The following is a 15,191-nucleotide window of genomic DNA, read 5'->3' as shown; positions in this document are numbered from 1 at the left end:
CTTCAAAGATACTTTCCATAAACCAGTCTGTTGTAATCTTGTTTTTTCTTGGAACTGGAGTTAAGTAATTTCAGTTATAGGTACCTCTCCTTGTTTTGCATTTCAAGATATATGTAGAGTGGGAAAAAAAAAAAAAGGCATTTTTTTCATTAAAACACTGACTGAAGAAAGTTAAAATTACATAATTCCCATACGCTATGCCCCACTTTCTATATCTTTCTTTGGCCTCTAAATATTCCTGACGCTGATCTTACTTGTCCTGTCTTGAAGAGAACTTTGATAGAAGCAGGATGGCCTGAGTGCAGTAAGACGCCAGCTTGCTTCAGAGAAGGACAAAAATGCTCCCCTACTGAATCACCTACACTAGCATCTTCAGTGCTTTGGTTTCCTTCAGAAATCTGCAATTATAAATAGAGAGGCATGTGGGTAAGAGTTCATCCTTGAGTTAAAGAAATGTAATGCTTTTTAATGTGAAGGTGGAAAATAATACTGAGACACTGCTCTGTCCCCAGCCTACGGCCTGTGTAGACCATCATAGAGTATGCTATTCAGAAAATTAGGGTAGATCAAAAAACCACAAACAATTATTAAGATTCAAATTAAGTTTTTTCTTTCAATTGTACAAAAATTGTTATGATGCAAGGGTCTTTGTGATCTCTGGGGCATGGGGTTTCTGGTTTGGTAAGGGTTTGATTTTTGTTTTTTTGCTTCTGGTGCAGCATTTGTCATTCTTAGTGCAATTTTGTTCATGTCTCTTATTTTAATAGTGGTGTTCGCTTAGCTTTGCATTGTGATTGTGTTTTCTTAATTGTCTTCTATGATAGGCTGAATAGAGTAACAGTATTTATGAATACTCTAAAATGTGTCACTGCTAATTGTCAAACGAAAACTGACTGTGGGCCTTTTTTATCTTTATCCTTTTTTTGAGAATAAAGACCAGTTTCTTCATGATGAAGTTTCATCATCTTCAGTGTCACAACTTGCAACAAAGGTAAATACATGTTCTTTGGAAGAATAAAGTTTTCTATCATATATATTTCAGTCAATGTGTGTTAGGAAGTTACCCGTTTTTCATGTACAGCCTGATTAAGGAGGGTATTTGTGTACTTCATTGATGATTTTATGATTACTTGATCCTTGGTCATAGAGTTCTCTTTGAAATAATATTAGTGGTGCAGTGTTAGTTAGAAGAGTGTCTTACTTAGTTTCGTTAATAGGGATGGAAAGGTTTAATTTTTGTCTTCCACATGATAGATATGAAAACACAAAATGTAAATAAGAAGTCACAGGAATAACTGAAATGAAATCTAAGGAAGCAGTAAGTTCTAGCTGTAACCGGCGATGAAAACATGAGAAGTAGAAGGAGTTTGGGTTATTCATTCCTTCATGTGTAGCTCAGCTGGCTATCTGAGCACAAGATGTTAAGGATTTTATCTCATATCTCTTTCAGAAAAGAAAGTAGGCATACAAGTTAAGTGGGTTTTTTACCTTGATATGTGTCCAAGAATCTTTTTTTAATGTTCTTAGAATACATTAGTAAAAGATGAAAGAACTGGAAGTTGTTATGATATGCTAGAGCTTGTTTTGAAATTCCATAGGTATAGAGAAAAGCATTTAAAAATAGGTTCATTAGTGTAATAGGATACTTTACATTAATATGTATAAACTGAACATCTGTCTCTTCTTTTTATTGTACTTCGGATGTAATATAGTTTTCACTGAAAATGGAAGTCAGATTGTACGATACCTTTTTTATACTTTTTAGAAGAAATGTATTCCTTTTATGAAAACATAAATTACTGTTCATTTTATGTCAGATGACGAATGTTTAGAAAGAGATTCTTTAAATTTAATCTATTTTATATTGAAGCATTGCTGCCCCTTACTTAGTCATTCAGGACTACTTGCTAAGTGTGTGTTTTGACTTAAACAAAAGGCACCAGGCAAACCATGGAGATGCAGTATTTTTGTGTTTTAAAGTAAAACCTTCTTTGTCTTAAAAAATTTATTCACAAAAAACAGCACACTTTATCCTTCTCATCTTCTCTTTCTCTATTGTTTTCTTCTGAAAGCGCTTCTGTACTTTATTTGGTTGTTCTGTTGTCTGGGAAGCTGTTAGTACAGTGATACTATAGAAGCTCCAAACTCTTTAATATGTTAATAAAAAGCTGATGAATTATATGTGTGGCCTTTCCAGTATGCATGTGTCATGAATAAAACAGTCTCCATGTTGAAGCAGTGTGGTGAGGAACAACAAAGTTCTTGAAGAACAGGACAGTGGATGAAGGGTATGTCAGCCCCTTAGGGAAACAGCCTTTTTGGTCTCTTAAAGCCCAAGTTTTAGGCTTTAGTACTGTTTTAGGACAGTCCTGATGCTCATTTGCAGAGGCAAGCCTTTGACCTCAGTTTGGAGGTGCAGAAGTGGGAGCCAGTGCTAAGAGCTGGAGCTGGAGGTCGGGAGATGGTTGTGGTTTCTGCTCGAGCTGAAGCTGCCCGCTCAGTGGTGAGGGAGGGCAGGCTGACTGCAGCACTCAGTTTTTCTAGCTCTCTCTTCACAGCTCTCCCATAAGGCAGGTACGGCTGGTTTAAAAAGCCTGGTGATGGCTCACAGTGAGGAACAGTGAACCTTCCAGTGGTGCTCTGTGAAGGGCAGACATCTGGAACTGGTGTTCATGCTACACCAGGTCCTCCGGCCTCTGCAAAGCTGTTGTGGGGGTCTTAGCGACGCGCTGAGCTGCTGCTGACGTAAAAGCACATTGGAGACTTCATCTACAGTTATTAGTATGCCAGCTTTCCAAAAGAGACAAAGAGTTTTGAGAAACAAAATAAGTCATTTTAATAACGAAATTTGGAGGTGTTTGGAACATTCTGGTAGAACCAAATTCTGGAGTTTCAGTTCGTACGTGCCACAGGACAGCCTAAGTGTTGGTCTGCACACTGGCAGTTGGTCGAGTTGAGAAATTCCCCTGCTCTGCCAAATGCTTTTATGTCTGGAAGACAAATTTGGAGGTGGTTTTTTTTTTTTTTTCACCTTCTGTTATTTGACTTCTTGCATGCTACAAATAGGTTTCCTACTATGTGGGAACAGTGCTTCTTTAATTAATGCTCATTGGCATTTTTTTATTATAAAACACTTATTTTAACTTTATAGAACTGTAAGTTACATGAATGGAAAATTCCATCACTAGCTTTTTATTTTAGGTTCATTTTTTTCAGGGGGAGGAGGGAGGGAAGCTGTAGAACAAACAATTGTTTCTTCTCAGACAAGGTTGAGAGGAAGATCCGTTCTTGTTTATATTTATAAAAAAATTTCTGAAAGTGTGTTGTGAAGTGCCTCTGCTTCGCTGGAGGATTTTGGTTCACCAGTTGTCAGTCCTCTGTGAAAATACTTGTGAAGGTCTGCTAATACTTGGCTAAAATATAAATTTCTGGAAATCTCATTTCATACATGCTGAGCAGTGACTGTTTAGGGATTAGCTGCTTAACTGCACAATGGCATTGAACATGCTGATTCCCACTGCAGGTATACAGCAAGAATCCCCCATAATTGCTCTTTTTTGGTCACTAAGACTCTGTCATGTAGCTTGTTCTAGCCTGCAGAGAGTGACTTTTGTGCTCCAGAGCCCTGCTGGCCAAGCAGTCGAGAGGTAGAAAAGTCTAACAGGAATATATTGAAAATACGCTTATAAAGCAGTACCATTTTAGAGTCAGAGTAATATTTGAACGTAGTTAAATCTCTTGCTTTGAAATGTGAACTCTTGGTCTTTCACCTCTAAAATACTGTCCCAGATCCTTATTATTATTCTTTGACTTGATTGAATTCTGTGCTTTTTCCTGTCCCATAATAAGATGTTCATGTTTATTAACCACATCTATCTGATGGATGGATTTAACTGTTTTCAGCTAAATTTATGTAGTCTTCCTTTTTATTATATGTTCATCTATATCTACATACTCTTTTTTTGTGCAGTGTACTCTTAAAATTTGCTTTTAGGACTATCTACCTCTATAGCATATACTCAACTGTTAGTATTCCTGATTCATTGCCTTCTAGCCTAATTTTTCCTGAACTTCTTGCCCTCTATTAGAGCTCTAATGATAAACTGTGTACCTTTGACAGTAACATTAACGGAAAAATCTTCTTACTGGTGCTTTACGGTTTCCCAGTTGACTTTTTGTTCATTTAATACTCATTGCCTGTTTTCCTAGCATGGGAAGCTAAGAGACATGTAAATCATCAGAATATGTTAATGTGATAAAAAATGTTATACGTAACGTCATTTTTTGGAAGAATACCTCTCAGTTTTGTAGGAGACTTCCAAGTTAAGAGGAGCTGTCCCTTTCTGGGGCACTTTATAAAATTAACTGTCAGTAGACATTTTTTCTCTGTCTTATCTAAAGGAAGAAAAATTTTAGTCAACATATACTATTTATGTACAGTTGATTCATTTGAGTCGATACTATAAAGGTTGAGTTGATGGAGTGAAGCTTAGGGGGTAAGTTTGGGGAAGTGCTACTCTATGTACAGAGTTGTATGTACGCGCTGAAGGGAAGGGATGACATCCAGAGGGACCCTGACAGCCTGGAGAGGTGGGCCCATGCAAACATCATGAAGTTCAGCACAGCCAAGTGCAAGGTCCTGCACTTGGGTCTGGGCAATCCCAAGCACGAATTCAGGCTGGATGATGAGTAACTTGAGAGCAGCCCTGCAGAGGAGGACTTAGGAGATCTGGTTGATGAAGCACTTAACGTGAGCTGGCAACGTGTGCTGGCAGCCCAGAAGATCAGCCTTGTCCTGGGCTGCATCAAAAGCAGCATGTCCAGCAGGTCTAGGAAGGTGATTCTGCCCTTCTATGCTGCTCTTGTGAGACCCCACCTGGAGTACTGTGTCCAGCTCTGGAGCCCCCAACACAAGAAGGACATGGGCCTGTTGGAGTGTATCTGGAGGAGGGCTACAAAGATGATCTGAAGCACCTCTCCTGTGAGGACAGGTTGAGGGAGTTTGGTCTGTGCAGCTTGGAGAAGAGAAGGCTCCAGGGAGACCTTAACAGCATCCTTCTGGTGCCTGAAAGGGGCCTACAGGAAAGAAAGGGATGGACTGTTCACAAAGGTGGGCAGTGACAGGATGAGGGGCAGTGGTTTTAAACTAGAGCAGAGTAGATTTAGATTAGACATTAGGAAGAAGTTCATTACTGTGAGGGTGGTGAGACACTGGCACAGGTTGCCCAGAGAAGCTGGAAGTGTTCAAGGCCAGGGTGACGAGGGTTTGAGCAACCTGGTCTAGCGCAAGGTGACCCTGTCCATGGTGGGGGGAGTTGGAACTGGATGATCTTTCAGGTCCCTTCCAACCCAAACCATTCTATGACTCTGTGTATGGAAGAAAGTGGATAGATGACTGCAACTGTCAGAGAGTGCTTGACCTGCTGTAGTAGCTGCTGCTACAAAAAATGTGCTGTTGCCCTTAACTTTGACATTCTTTGGTGACTGTTTGACATCTTTTAATGAGTTGATTCTTATCACTAACCCAAAGGAATGCAAAAAGGGAGTGAATTAGATTTCTTCTAGCTTGGTGAGTTTGACTGGTTTTCCAGAGCGTCACAGGAGTACAAAACCATAACGTAAGGAAGGCGGTATCAATATGAGGAGGTGATGGACTGGGTTAACTCTTTTCAGCGGCAGTGTCTGATAAACCAGATCTGCCACCTTGTGATACTTCTCTCTGGGAATCTGTCTGACAGATGGGCACAGATAGCAAAGCACTGGAAAACAGAGGGGAAGGGAGCGAGGGTGAGAAACAGGAGCAAGTTTGACTGAGGATACACACTGCATCCTTTACATGATGTTCTACAAGTGACTACTTGTACCCCCAGTTTCAGAAAATATGCTAATTAAATGGAAGCTTTCTCACAGTGGTGAAAGAGTACTTCCTACGCTGGGATTTCCTCTAGAAGAGGGAAAGAATCTGTGCTCCAGCTTTTTGGATGCCTATTGGGACAGATGTTGATTTTTCAGTCGTTTGCCGCCTGATGGATTATAATGTATGTGTAATTTCATTTCTACTGATGCGTTTAGGTGATTGCACAGGGTGTTGTGCTGCACAGATTTTCACGATCTAAAACGGAAGATAAGGGAGAAACTTTATTAATGACTGTTCTCATAGGCATACTCTGTGCTCTCATAGTCAAGCTGGTATGAGACCAGTCTGTAATCCTACACAGCGTACTGAAATGGCACCTTGAAGTTTCTCCTTTGCTTCTTATTAACATTGTTGAGAAATAGTAGACTGCAGCATCCAACCTGGTCCTCTAAAGGTTTTGACCTTCTAACATCTGATATTACAATTCTAGTCCTTTTTAATAGTGCTCTCTTTTCTTAGCACTTCCTCATGGGCATTTCACTTGATTTATTTTTTTAATTTTATGTTTGTTTGTTTGTTTTTTAAATGGAATTTTGACGTACACCTGGTTCTGTTCTAGTATTATCAGTCAGCTTTGATTTTCAAAGATCGCCTCCTCCAAGCTCAAGAATAGCCCAACCCATCAAGCGGAGCAAGAAGCAAAAGTGATAGGAGGCCTGTCTGGATGAACAAGATGTTCCTAAAAAACCTCAAACATAAAAAGAAATAATACAGGAGTTGGAGGCAGGGTCAAGTGACATGGGGAGAATAGAGAGACATTCTTTGAGCATGCAAGGATGGGGTTTAGGAAAGATGAAGCCCACCTAGAGTTAAATCTGGTGAGGAAAATGAAGAGCAGTAAGAAAGGTTTCTCACTCTTCTCAGTGGTGCTCAGTGAACGAGTAAGGGACAATGGGCACAAACTGAAATAGAAGAAATATCTTTTAAACATAAGAAGAAAAGTTTTCACCATGAGGGCAGTGAAGGTCTGGAACAGGTTGCCCAGTGATGTTGTGGATTCTCCAACTGTGGAGATACTGAAACCCAGCTGTACACGCTCCTTGCAGTCTGCTCAAGCTGACCCTGTTCGGAGCAGTGCGACTGGACTAGATGGTCTCCAGAGGTCCCTTCCAGCTGTAAAGGCTGTTTGATTCTATAAACGTTGAATGTTGAATTATTTCTTTTTTCCACTGACACATGGAAAAATACTTTCAAGGTTTGAGAATACAAGCTAGCCAGTTATGTATATAAACTTCTTTGAACATTATAGGAGTAGTATTTTTGAGTTTTCTGTATACGATTGCGTCGTAAAAATGAATTACAGAACAAAGCAAGTTGCTGGATGCTTTAAGACCATATCAGTACTGAGTTTTCATACCTTGCATAACTTTAATCTTTTTACATGGAATACGTCTCCAGTGTGGTGAGGAGTCAGCTTTACCAAATGTCACTTCTTTGGTTATTGACCTTCATTTGACATCTGTTGCAAGGAAGCTAATTGTTCTGGGATCTGGATCTTCCTCCAGATGCTCTGTAAGAATGTAAGAAATTCACAGCTGATTCGGAGCCCAGCCCATCTGCTCTCGCAGTCTGTCTGTGTGGCAATGGAAGATGCTGTTCAGGGAGAGCCGAGCTTGGCAGTCCCATGACAGCTGTAGTAAAAAAGAAGGATTATTGTCTTAAAACAGTTCAGTAGTTAGCAAGAAGCTTCTGGAAGTGTGAAATAAGTACCTGACCTCCTCCTTTGCTAAGGTTTATATTCTTAACTGTGGCACTGCTGAGAAGATGCCTCAAGATCAGTGCAGGTGCAGGCAGCTATGGAAAAGGAGGCTTAGGCATGGGAGGCAGAAGTTCTGGTTTTGCCTTTGCACCTGCGGGGTTTCTTTCAGCCTAGTCCATTTAATACGCAGTAGGCTTTGTGCAGTTTTCATCACATTTTAGTCAAATATGGTCTACTTGGACATTGATGCTCTTACGTAGATTATCTTGGCAGTGTGTCCTTTGGAAACTCCAAATAAGTAAGTGGTGGAAGTATGTCTTAAAGGTTTGAGGTATGTTTCCCCTAAGGGCCAGCTGAGGGAAGAATAAATCAGTTAAAATCTGCTACATGGTTATTATCCTTGTATGCACCTACCAAATGCCATAGATCCAGTGTGGGAGTACTTGTTTATGAAAATACTAAGAAATGGTACAATGCAGTGTGTACAGGTGCTGATTTACATAAGGGCAGAAAGAGCGCAGAGTTTGTAAATTTTTGGCTGGAGACCTGCACATGCTATCTGCTTGACACTGAATTTTCTAATAATTGTTCTTAAAGATACCTGTAAATCAGAGTCAGGCTAAATGAAATGAAATTTAAAAAGTATCTGAAGTTAAAAATACGGAAAGCTTGGGGCTACACGTGAACAGGATTTTATTATGAAATGGTTTGGGGTTGTTTGTTTTTGTTGTTTTTTCCTGAAGGATTGCTTGGGCTTCTAAACCAATGCAACAAGCGTTAGAGTTGTATTGGTGAAGTAGGTATGATGTGCTAGATTGAAAGAAGGTGTATGAGTAGGTACACTCTTTTTTACATTGAACATAAGCATATGTATAAATGCTTATCTCCAAATAGTCTTCCATCAATGCTGTTCCTTAAAGGCACATGTAATTTAAGTCAAGCTAGTTCTCTGTGTTAAATTGCTATCTAAAAACCAGTAACAAGGTTTTATGTTTGTTTGGGGTTTTAATCTTCAGATTTATTATGTGGCAGTGGCTTGATGAAACTTTGTTAGTGAAGAAAGACAAGCTTGTATATAAATTAGATCACTGAGTTGTATTTAAGTCTTTTTTTCCAGTTTAAAGGCCTCAAGGAATAAGGCAGTAAGAGTTGTTATGTGCTGCTTTTACCTGTGGATTTGCCTATGGCAGCAAAGGTTCCTTTGAGTAATATAGCAGAAGATGTAGGATTTTTTTAACATATGAAAAGCTAAGTGCTTTCTAGAATTTTCCCTCTAATTTATTTTCTTCTTTATTTCTTTAAACAGACCACTTCCTTCAACCTGTTACACATTCTTCCTTTTTTTTGGAAGTTTGTTGTGGACGGAGTACTTTGCAGTGAGAGGAAGCCAAATCAGAGCAACAAATCCTCATGTTAAACTTGTTAGGGAATTTAACTGAACAACAGATAACAGGATTAGGCCCATATAGACTAAAATTGAGGCTTCAGAACATTATTTACACCACAGAAGCATTAAATGTTCAGTGCTGCTTGGAGAGTCTGGCAGTTTAAACACAAGGATCGTGTGTAGCAAGGTACCTGGTTGAAGGTATCATCTGCAGCTTGTCTGGGTTTGTTTTATGCTGTTGACGGTACCAGTCTTCTGTGAGGTGGGTCTGGTAAGTCAGCCACAGGGATGCAATGTTGAAGTTAGCTGTCTACGTATTTTTAACATAAGTAAAAATAGAAAGCTTATGTTTAAATTAAGCATGATAATAATCTGTACTCACTTTATTCTCATAGTGGGAAAAAATATGTGGAAGCTGTGCTTTTCTTACGAAGCCATGAGGAATGCTGTGGTTTATGGTAGGATCAGACACGGGTTTAGGAAGAGAGGAGCAGAGCAGTTGTGGAGGCCTGGCTGGTGGTGAACCTGGCCCTCATGTACTGAGTCTGTCCTCATCGTTTGAACGAGAGCTGGAAACTGCTCTGGGCTTGCTCAGCCTTCCCTCTTCAGAGTTCTCCAGAGCTTTGCCAAAGGCCGAATCCATGTTTGTATCTCACCAAAGTGAAACTGAGTCTAGACTAGATCTTTCTCATGATGCCAAAATAGACTTGCTATGTCTCGTGAGTTGGAGCAGCTGAGGTGATTCAGGTGTGAGTAGGGAAGGTGGATGGGAACTGAAGGTGTAGGTCACAGTGCAACAGGAGAACAAGAGGTGAAAATACTCCGTGACTAACGTGTGATGATAACAAGGGTGATGTTTCACTCCTGGAAGGGCTAAAGGTTGTGGGTTTCTGAAAGGTGAGGAGGTGGCAGCACCAGTATTTTCTTGTCTGGTGTTTGTGCTTCATTCGTAGGTGATATTTCACGATTTAAGGCCTACATAGATGTACCAGTTATAAACTAATCAATTAAAACCTAAATGTCAGAGTGATACTAATTTGTGCTGGTGAGTTCTGCAGAAAAGGCTGAAACATAATAAATAGTAGGTGATGAATTAGCCTTCACTTGTGTTGACAACTACAATTTCGTTTTGAGTGTTTATTCTACTTCATAATGTATTGTTGTATTTTTAATGTAATCAGGTAACACTGATAGACTGTCACTGCCATTCCTACTAGACCTTGTGAGAAGGAAGAGCAACTTCCATATTCTGTGCTCAGCACTCACATGTGCATTTCTCTTAGAGTCCCCAGGCATGCTGTCAAAAATAATCATATTTTCTTCACTTTTGGGGAGAGGGAATCGCATCTTTCATATTGTGGAACAAAAAATTTATTCTACACATTTAGCTGTCGCAGTAAATTTAGAGATCACGCTGTCGTGCACCAGTGCCACGTTTTACATTTCACTGGTGAGCCAGTGCTCTTAACTTTTTTGCTTGCAGGGCCAGAAGAAGTAGTTTTGGGTGAGTTAAAAATAGGAATACTGAGTGCAGAGAAGGTTAAATCTTAGAGTTTGCTGTGTAGAGCTGCTAACTTCTCCATGGCACAGTACACAAGAGGTAGGGCTGTTGCTGCCTGTCAGCCACCCAGAGCCAGCATGGGCAGCCCTACGCTGGGCTTGTAAGTCTGTAATTTGCATTTATGAGAATGTTTACTTCTCTGTGTAGGTTCAAGGTGCAAGTTTCCGGGGTTGGAAGGAAGTGACGTCTATGTTCAATAAAGATGATGAACAGCAATTGCTAGCAGGGTGCAAGTCTCCAAAATCCAAAGGGTGAGTAAAATCAGTTGGTCTATCTGCTATCGAAATGCACGAACTGGAAACAGAAAATAGCTGTGTGAGGTCATGGAAGTAGAATCATTAGAATCATAGAATCATTAGAATCATAAAATCATTATGGTTGGAAAAGAGCTTCGAGATCATCAAGTCCAACCGTTATCTGACTCTGCCAGGCCCACTTCTAAACTGTCCCTGAGCCCCATGTCTAGACACCTTTTAAATACGTTCGAGGATGGCGATTCAACCGCTTTCTGGGCAGCCTGTTCCAGCCTTTGATAATCTGTGCAGTGTAGAAGTTTTTCCTGATATCTAACACTAGGCACTGAAAAGCAGTAGTGTTCAACTCCTGAAAGTTAAATCACAGAGAAAGGCTTATGGCATGCTGTGTAAGGAAAGGACAGATATTGATAAACTTTTAAGGTCTGTCGGGACAAAAAGGGAACTTACCTACGCAATAATTTTTCACAGCAGAAGAGGAGTAAAAGTTTCTGATTGAAAGGGTCATTCCCACCCTCCCTCTTTGGGATTAATTATGGTTCAGTTTACAAATTATTTTTTTTTTTCTTACATGCTCTGCTTCCTCTTTTGAAGTCTTGGCTAGATCTAAAAAGATTATGTGAAGTAGCTATATACCAGGATCTGCAAATCTTCCCTGTTGGAGCTGAGGACTTTAATTGGGGATATACGTGGATGAAAAGCTGGACGTGAGCCACCAATGCGTGCTCGCAGCCCAGCCAGCCAGTTGCATCCTGGGCTGCATCAAAAGAAACGTCAGGAGATGCAGGTCAAGAGAGGTGATTCTGCTCCTCTACTCTGCTCTGGTGAGACCTCACCTGGAGCACTGTGTCCACCTCTAGAGCCCTCAGCACAAGAAGGACATGGAGCTTTTGGAGCAGGTCCAGAGGAGGGCCACAAAAATGATCAAAGTGCTGGAGCACCTCTGCTAGGAGGACAGGCTGAGAGTTGGGGTTGTTCGGCCTGGAGAAGAGAAGGCTCCAGGGAGACCTTATAGTGGTCTTCCAGTACCTGAAGGGGGCTACAGGAAAGCTGGGGAGGGAGTGTTCACAAGGCTGTGTAGCGACAGGATGAGGGGCAGTGGTTTTAAACTAGAGCAGGGTAGATTTAGATGAGATGTGCTTTGCTGTGGGGGTGGTGAGACACTGGAACAGGTTGGCCAGAGAGGTGGTGGAGGCTCCATCCCTGGAGACATTCAAGGTCAGGCTTGACGGGGCTCTGAGCAACCTGATCTAGTTAGAGATGTCCCTGCTCACTGCAGGGGGTTGGACTAGATGGCCTATAAAGGTCCCTTCCAGGCCAACACATTCTGTGACTCCATGACTTGGAACAGTTCTGCTGCCTCTGTGGTTAGAGCTGTTCTCTGAACAGAGCAGACTCTTCCCAGGACCAACTTTTGTGCTGTTACAAGTATATTTAGGCTTTACCCACGTGTGCTGCCTTACTACCTGGGTTGCAAACAGGAAAAAGTGTGCCACCTTATCAGTACAGCTGTTCCAGCCAAATACTATTTTTAATTAAGACTTGTTTTAGTATGTTTTGTTTCCAGTTTACTTTGAAATATATGTATTTCAGTATACAAGTGTATATATGCGCATATAGGGTGTGTGTGTTTGTATATATGTGTATAAACCCCCCCAAATTTAGAATATAAATACATATATTTCCATTCCATAAAACTTCCCCAAAGATCCCAGTTACTGTCCCTGTGTAATTTTATGAGTGTTACTAAGATGCTAGTTTGCTTCAAGTATCTTTTGCAATTGATGTTGAATATAAGAACCAAGTAACCCAGTGAAGAGAGCAGAAGTATGAAAACCATTACCACAAATAGCTATTTTAGCATCACTGTGAAAACTGCCTGTAGTTTAAGTTTGAGAGTATTTTCCTGTAACTGAATACCATGATTTTAACTTTCCTTTTAAAGAAAAATGCAGCTTTTCAAGTGTGCTACCCATTAAATGTTAGAAGAGTGTTTGGAGTCTGTGACTGGCTTTAGCAAGAGGAAAATCCTGAAAAATGTGATCATAAATTCAAAATTCAGTAAAGGAAAGTAATTTTAAAGGTATTGATTCAGTGGCTTCTATTTAAATATAGTAGGGTCAAGCTATCATTAATGGTAAAAAAGCTTTTTACATAGAAATATTAAAAAATGTCAATCTTCGTTTTATTTGTGGCTAAGGAATTTGTATGCTACTAGCAGATAATGTTTCCAATTTTCTATTTAGCTCATTGAACCTTGAAGGTTGTGTGTTTCACCACTGGTATTAAGCCTTTCCTCGTGGTCCATTATTTGATTACATACATAACCCTGCCTATAAACTTAGGCATAAACATTTCACATCCAATATATTAAATACTCCACACTGCAAATATGAAATAATTCAGACTGAAGGGTCTTGATGGGATAAAATATGTAATAATATGAGTAGCCTTTCAAATGTCTCTCTCAAAGAGAAATTACAACAAAGGTAGTTTTTTCTTGGTTTTGGGAGGGGAATTTTCGGAGTTCTCACCAGAGATACAAAACAGCTGTTGCCAAAATATTGTGCAGATCTTAATGAAAAAAAAATGCTGGTATCTTTAAAGTCTCAATACTGTATACATCAACTACTTTAGGGCATAAGTTTTAATTGGCAGGGTGATAACAGGTGTATGAAACTGAGGAACATAGGGAGTGATTATTAAAGCTGGTGGTAGGCAGGACATTTTCGTATTCCTTCTGCTATCCTACCTCTGGGTTTGTTCTTTGTGTTTTTTTTTGTTAAAATCCTAGGTTGTTCTAATGCACGCTAAAACACTTCAGGCATTTCCAAAGGCAGTTCTCTGTAATTCACTGGGAGGCAGTCTAAGTTCTTTTGTTATAGCAGTCAGTCCACTTCTGATTTATCGCTGTGAGATTCTGCTGTGTTTAGGCTTAACCGGTCCATGAGGTTGTTTTTCCCAAAGTTGACAGTAATGGCTGTGCTGTCATAGGGCTGACGACTGCTTAGCATCCCTTGCTATAAAAAAATTATAAATTGATTGAATGTTTATTAAGAACCATCACACGCGTTGTTAAATGAAGAAACGAGTCACCTCACCTTTGTTGTTTTTCTAGCACAAATCTCAAGCTAAAGGAAGAGATGAAGTCTGAAAAGAAGCCAGGTTTCTGGGACAGTTTGGTGATAAAGCAGAACGTCCCAGCTAGGAAACCGGATGAGATTGAGGGATGGGAACCACCTCAAATCACCGCTACTGACTCCGCCAGCGAGGCGGCAACTGCTTTAAGTGACTTTAATACAGCCTGGTCAGGCTGGGAGGATGAAACCAAAGGCTCCACAAAATACACAAACCTGGCCAGCTCAGGAAACAGCTCCAGGTGGAGTATCAAATCAGCTGGGAAGCTGGTGAGCATTAGACGACAAAGCAAAGGTAACCTTACTGACAACTGGGAAGAACTAGAATGATGCTGGTGATGTGGAATACTTTATAGATAAGAAGAGAAAGGTTCCATGATTTACTCATACATTTAAACCAAAATCAAATCTGCTCAATATTGCACCTTTATACAGTACTTTGTTTTATTCAGATTGTTACAAATTTTTGCTCACCTGATAGTAAATTTTCTTATTACATTGTTAAATAGCTATGTTTTCCACACTGAAGAAAAAAAAAGAGTAGAGAATCTATTTTGTGCCTATATTTCACATTCAGACTCTGCAGTATGTTGAATTGTTGGTTTTACCAAAAAAATGTAATTCCTTAGTGAATGTATACACTGGTTGTAAATTTGACTGCCTTATGTAGGAACTTCCACTAGCTTGAGGTCCTGTTTTTTTCCTAGTATTTGAGGGCCACTCAAAATTGTAATTTTGATGCTGTCCCTTTTTAACGAAGAATACTGATCTGTTGCTTGCAGGGAGAGTGCTTATACTTAGTAGACTGTTTTCCAAATCTTCAGCCTCAGCATATGCTTCAGCTTGTGCATACAAGATGCTCAACTGTCACAACGTGCTATACGCTGTGTGAAATGGGAAAATACTGTTCTAATGTAATTCCTTCTGTCACAGGATCTTCTCCAATAGTCAGGTCAAATGGGTCTTCCAGAGTTGGGGTTGTTTGTTGGGTTTCTTTCTTTTTTTCTTTTTTTTTTTTTAACGTATTAAACATTGTTTGGCAAAGCTCAGCTTCTTGGTTTTGAAGAGGCGTGTTATGCCAAAAATAAAAGAAGATTGAAAATTTGGAAAGCAGCAATGAGTACAAGAAGACCTCAATATTCCGTATCTGTAGCGCTGAATCTAGGGATAAGTTGCTTTGTACGGAAGGCCTTATGTTTTCATTTTTACAGTAGCTGATCCTGATCCTACAAACAA

At 40.0% G+C, this 15,191-nt stretch overlaps 1 protein-coding gene across 1 annotated transcript; it reads left to right on the top strand.

Annotated features, from left to right (window-relative positions):
* Positions 1 to 846: 846 nt before the first annotated feature.
* TDRP (testis development related protein) lies at positions 847 to 14,384 on the top strand. The gene is given in 4 exon segments (XM_009879274.1): positions 847 to 908; positions 910 to 991; positions 10,712 to 10,815; positions 13,937 to 14,384. Coding segments are annotated over 4 exon segments (597 nt in total). The 3' UTR covers positions 14,286 to 14,384.
* Positions 14,385 to 15,191: the final 807 nt, after the last annotated feature.

This window comes from Apaloderma vittatum, unplaced genomic scaffold (assembly GCF_000703405.1).
Source record: "Apaloderma vittatum isolate BGI_N311 unplaced genomic scaffold, ASM70340v1 scaffold6642, whole genome shotgun sequence".
NCBI classification, from domain to species: Eukaryota; Metazoa; Chordata; class Aves; order Trogoniformes; family Trogonidae; genus Apaloderma; species Apaloderma vittatum.
This window is presented reverse-complemented; position numbering and strand designations above follow the sequence as displayed.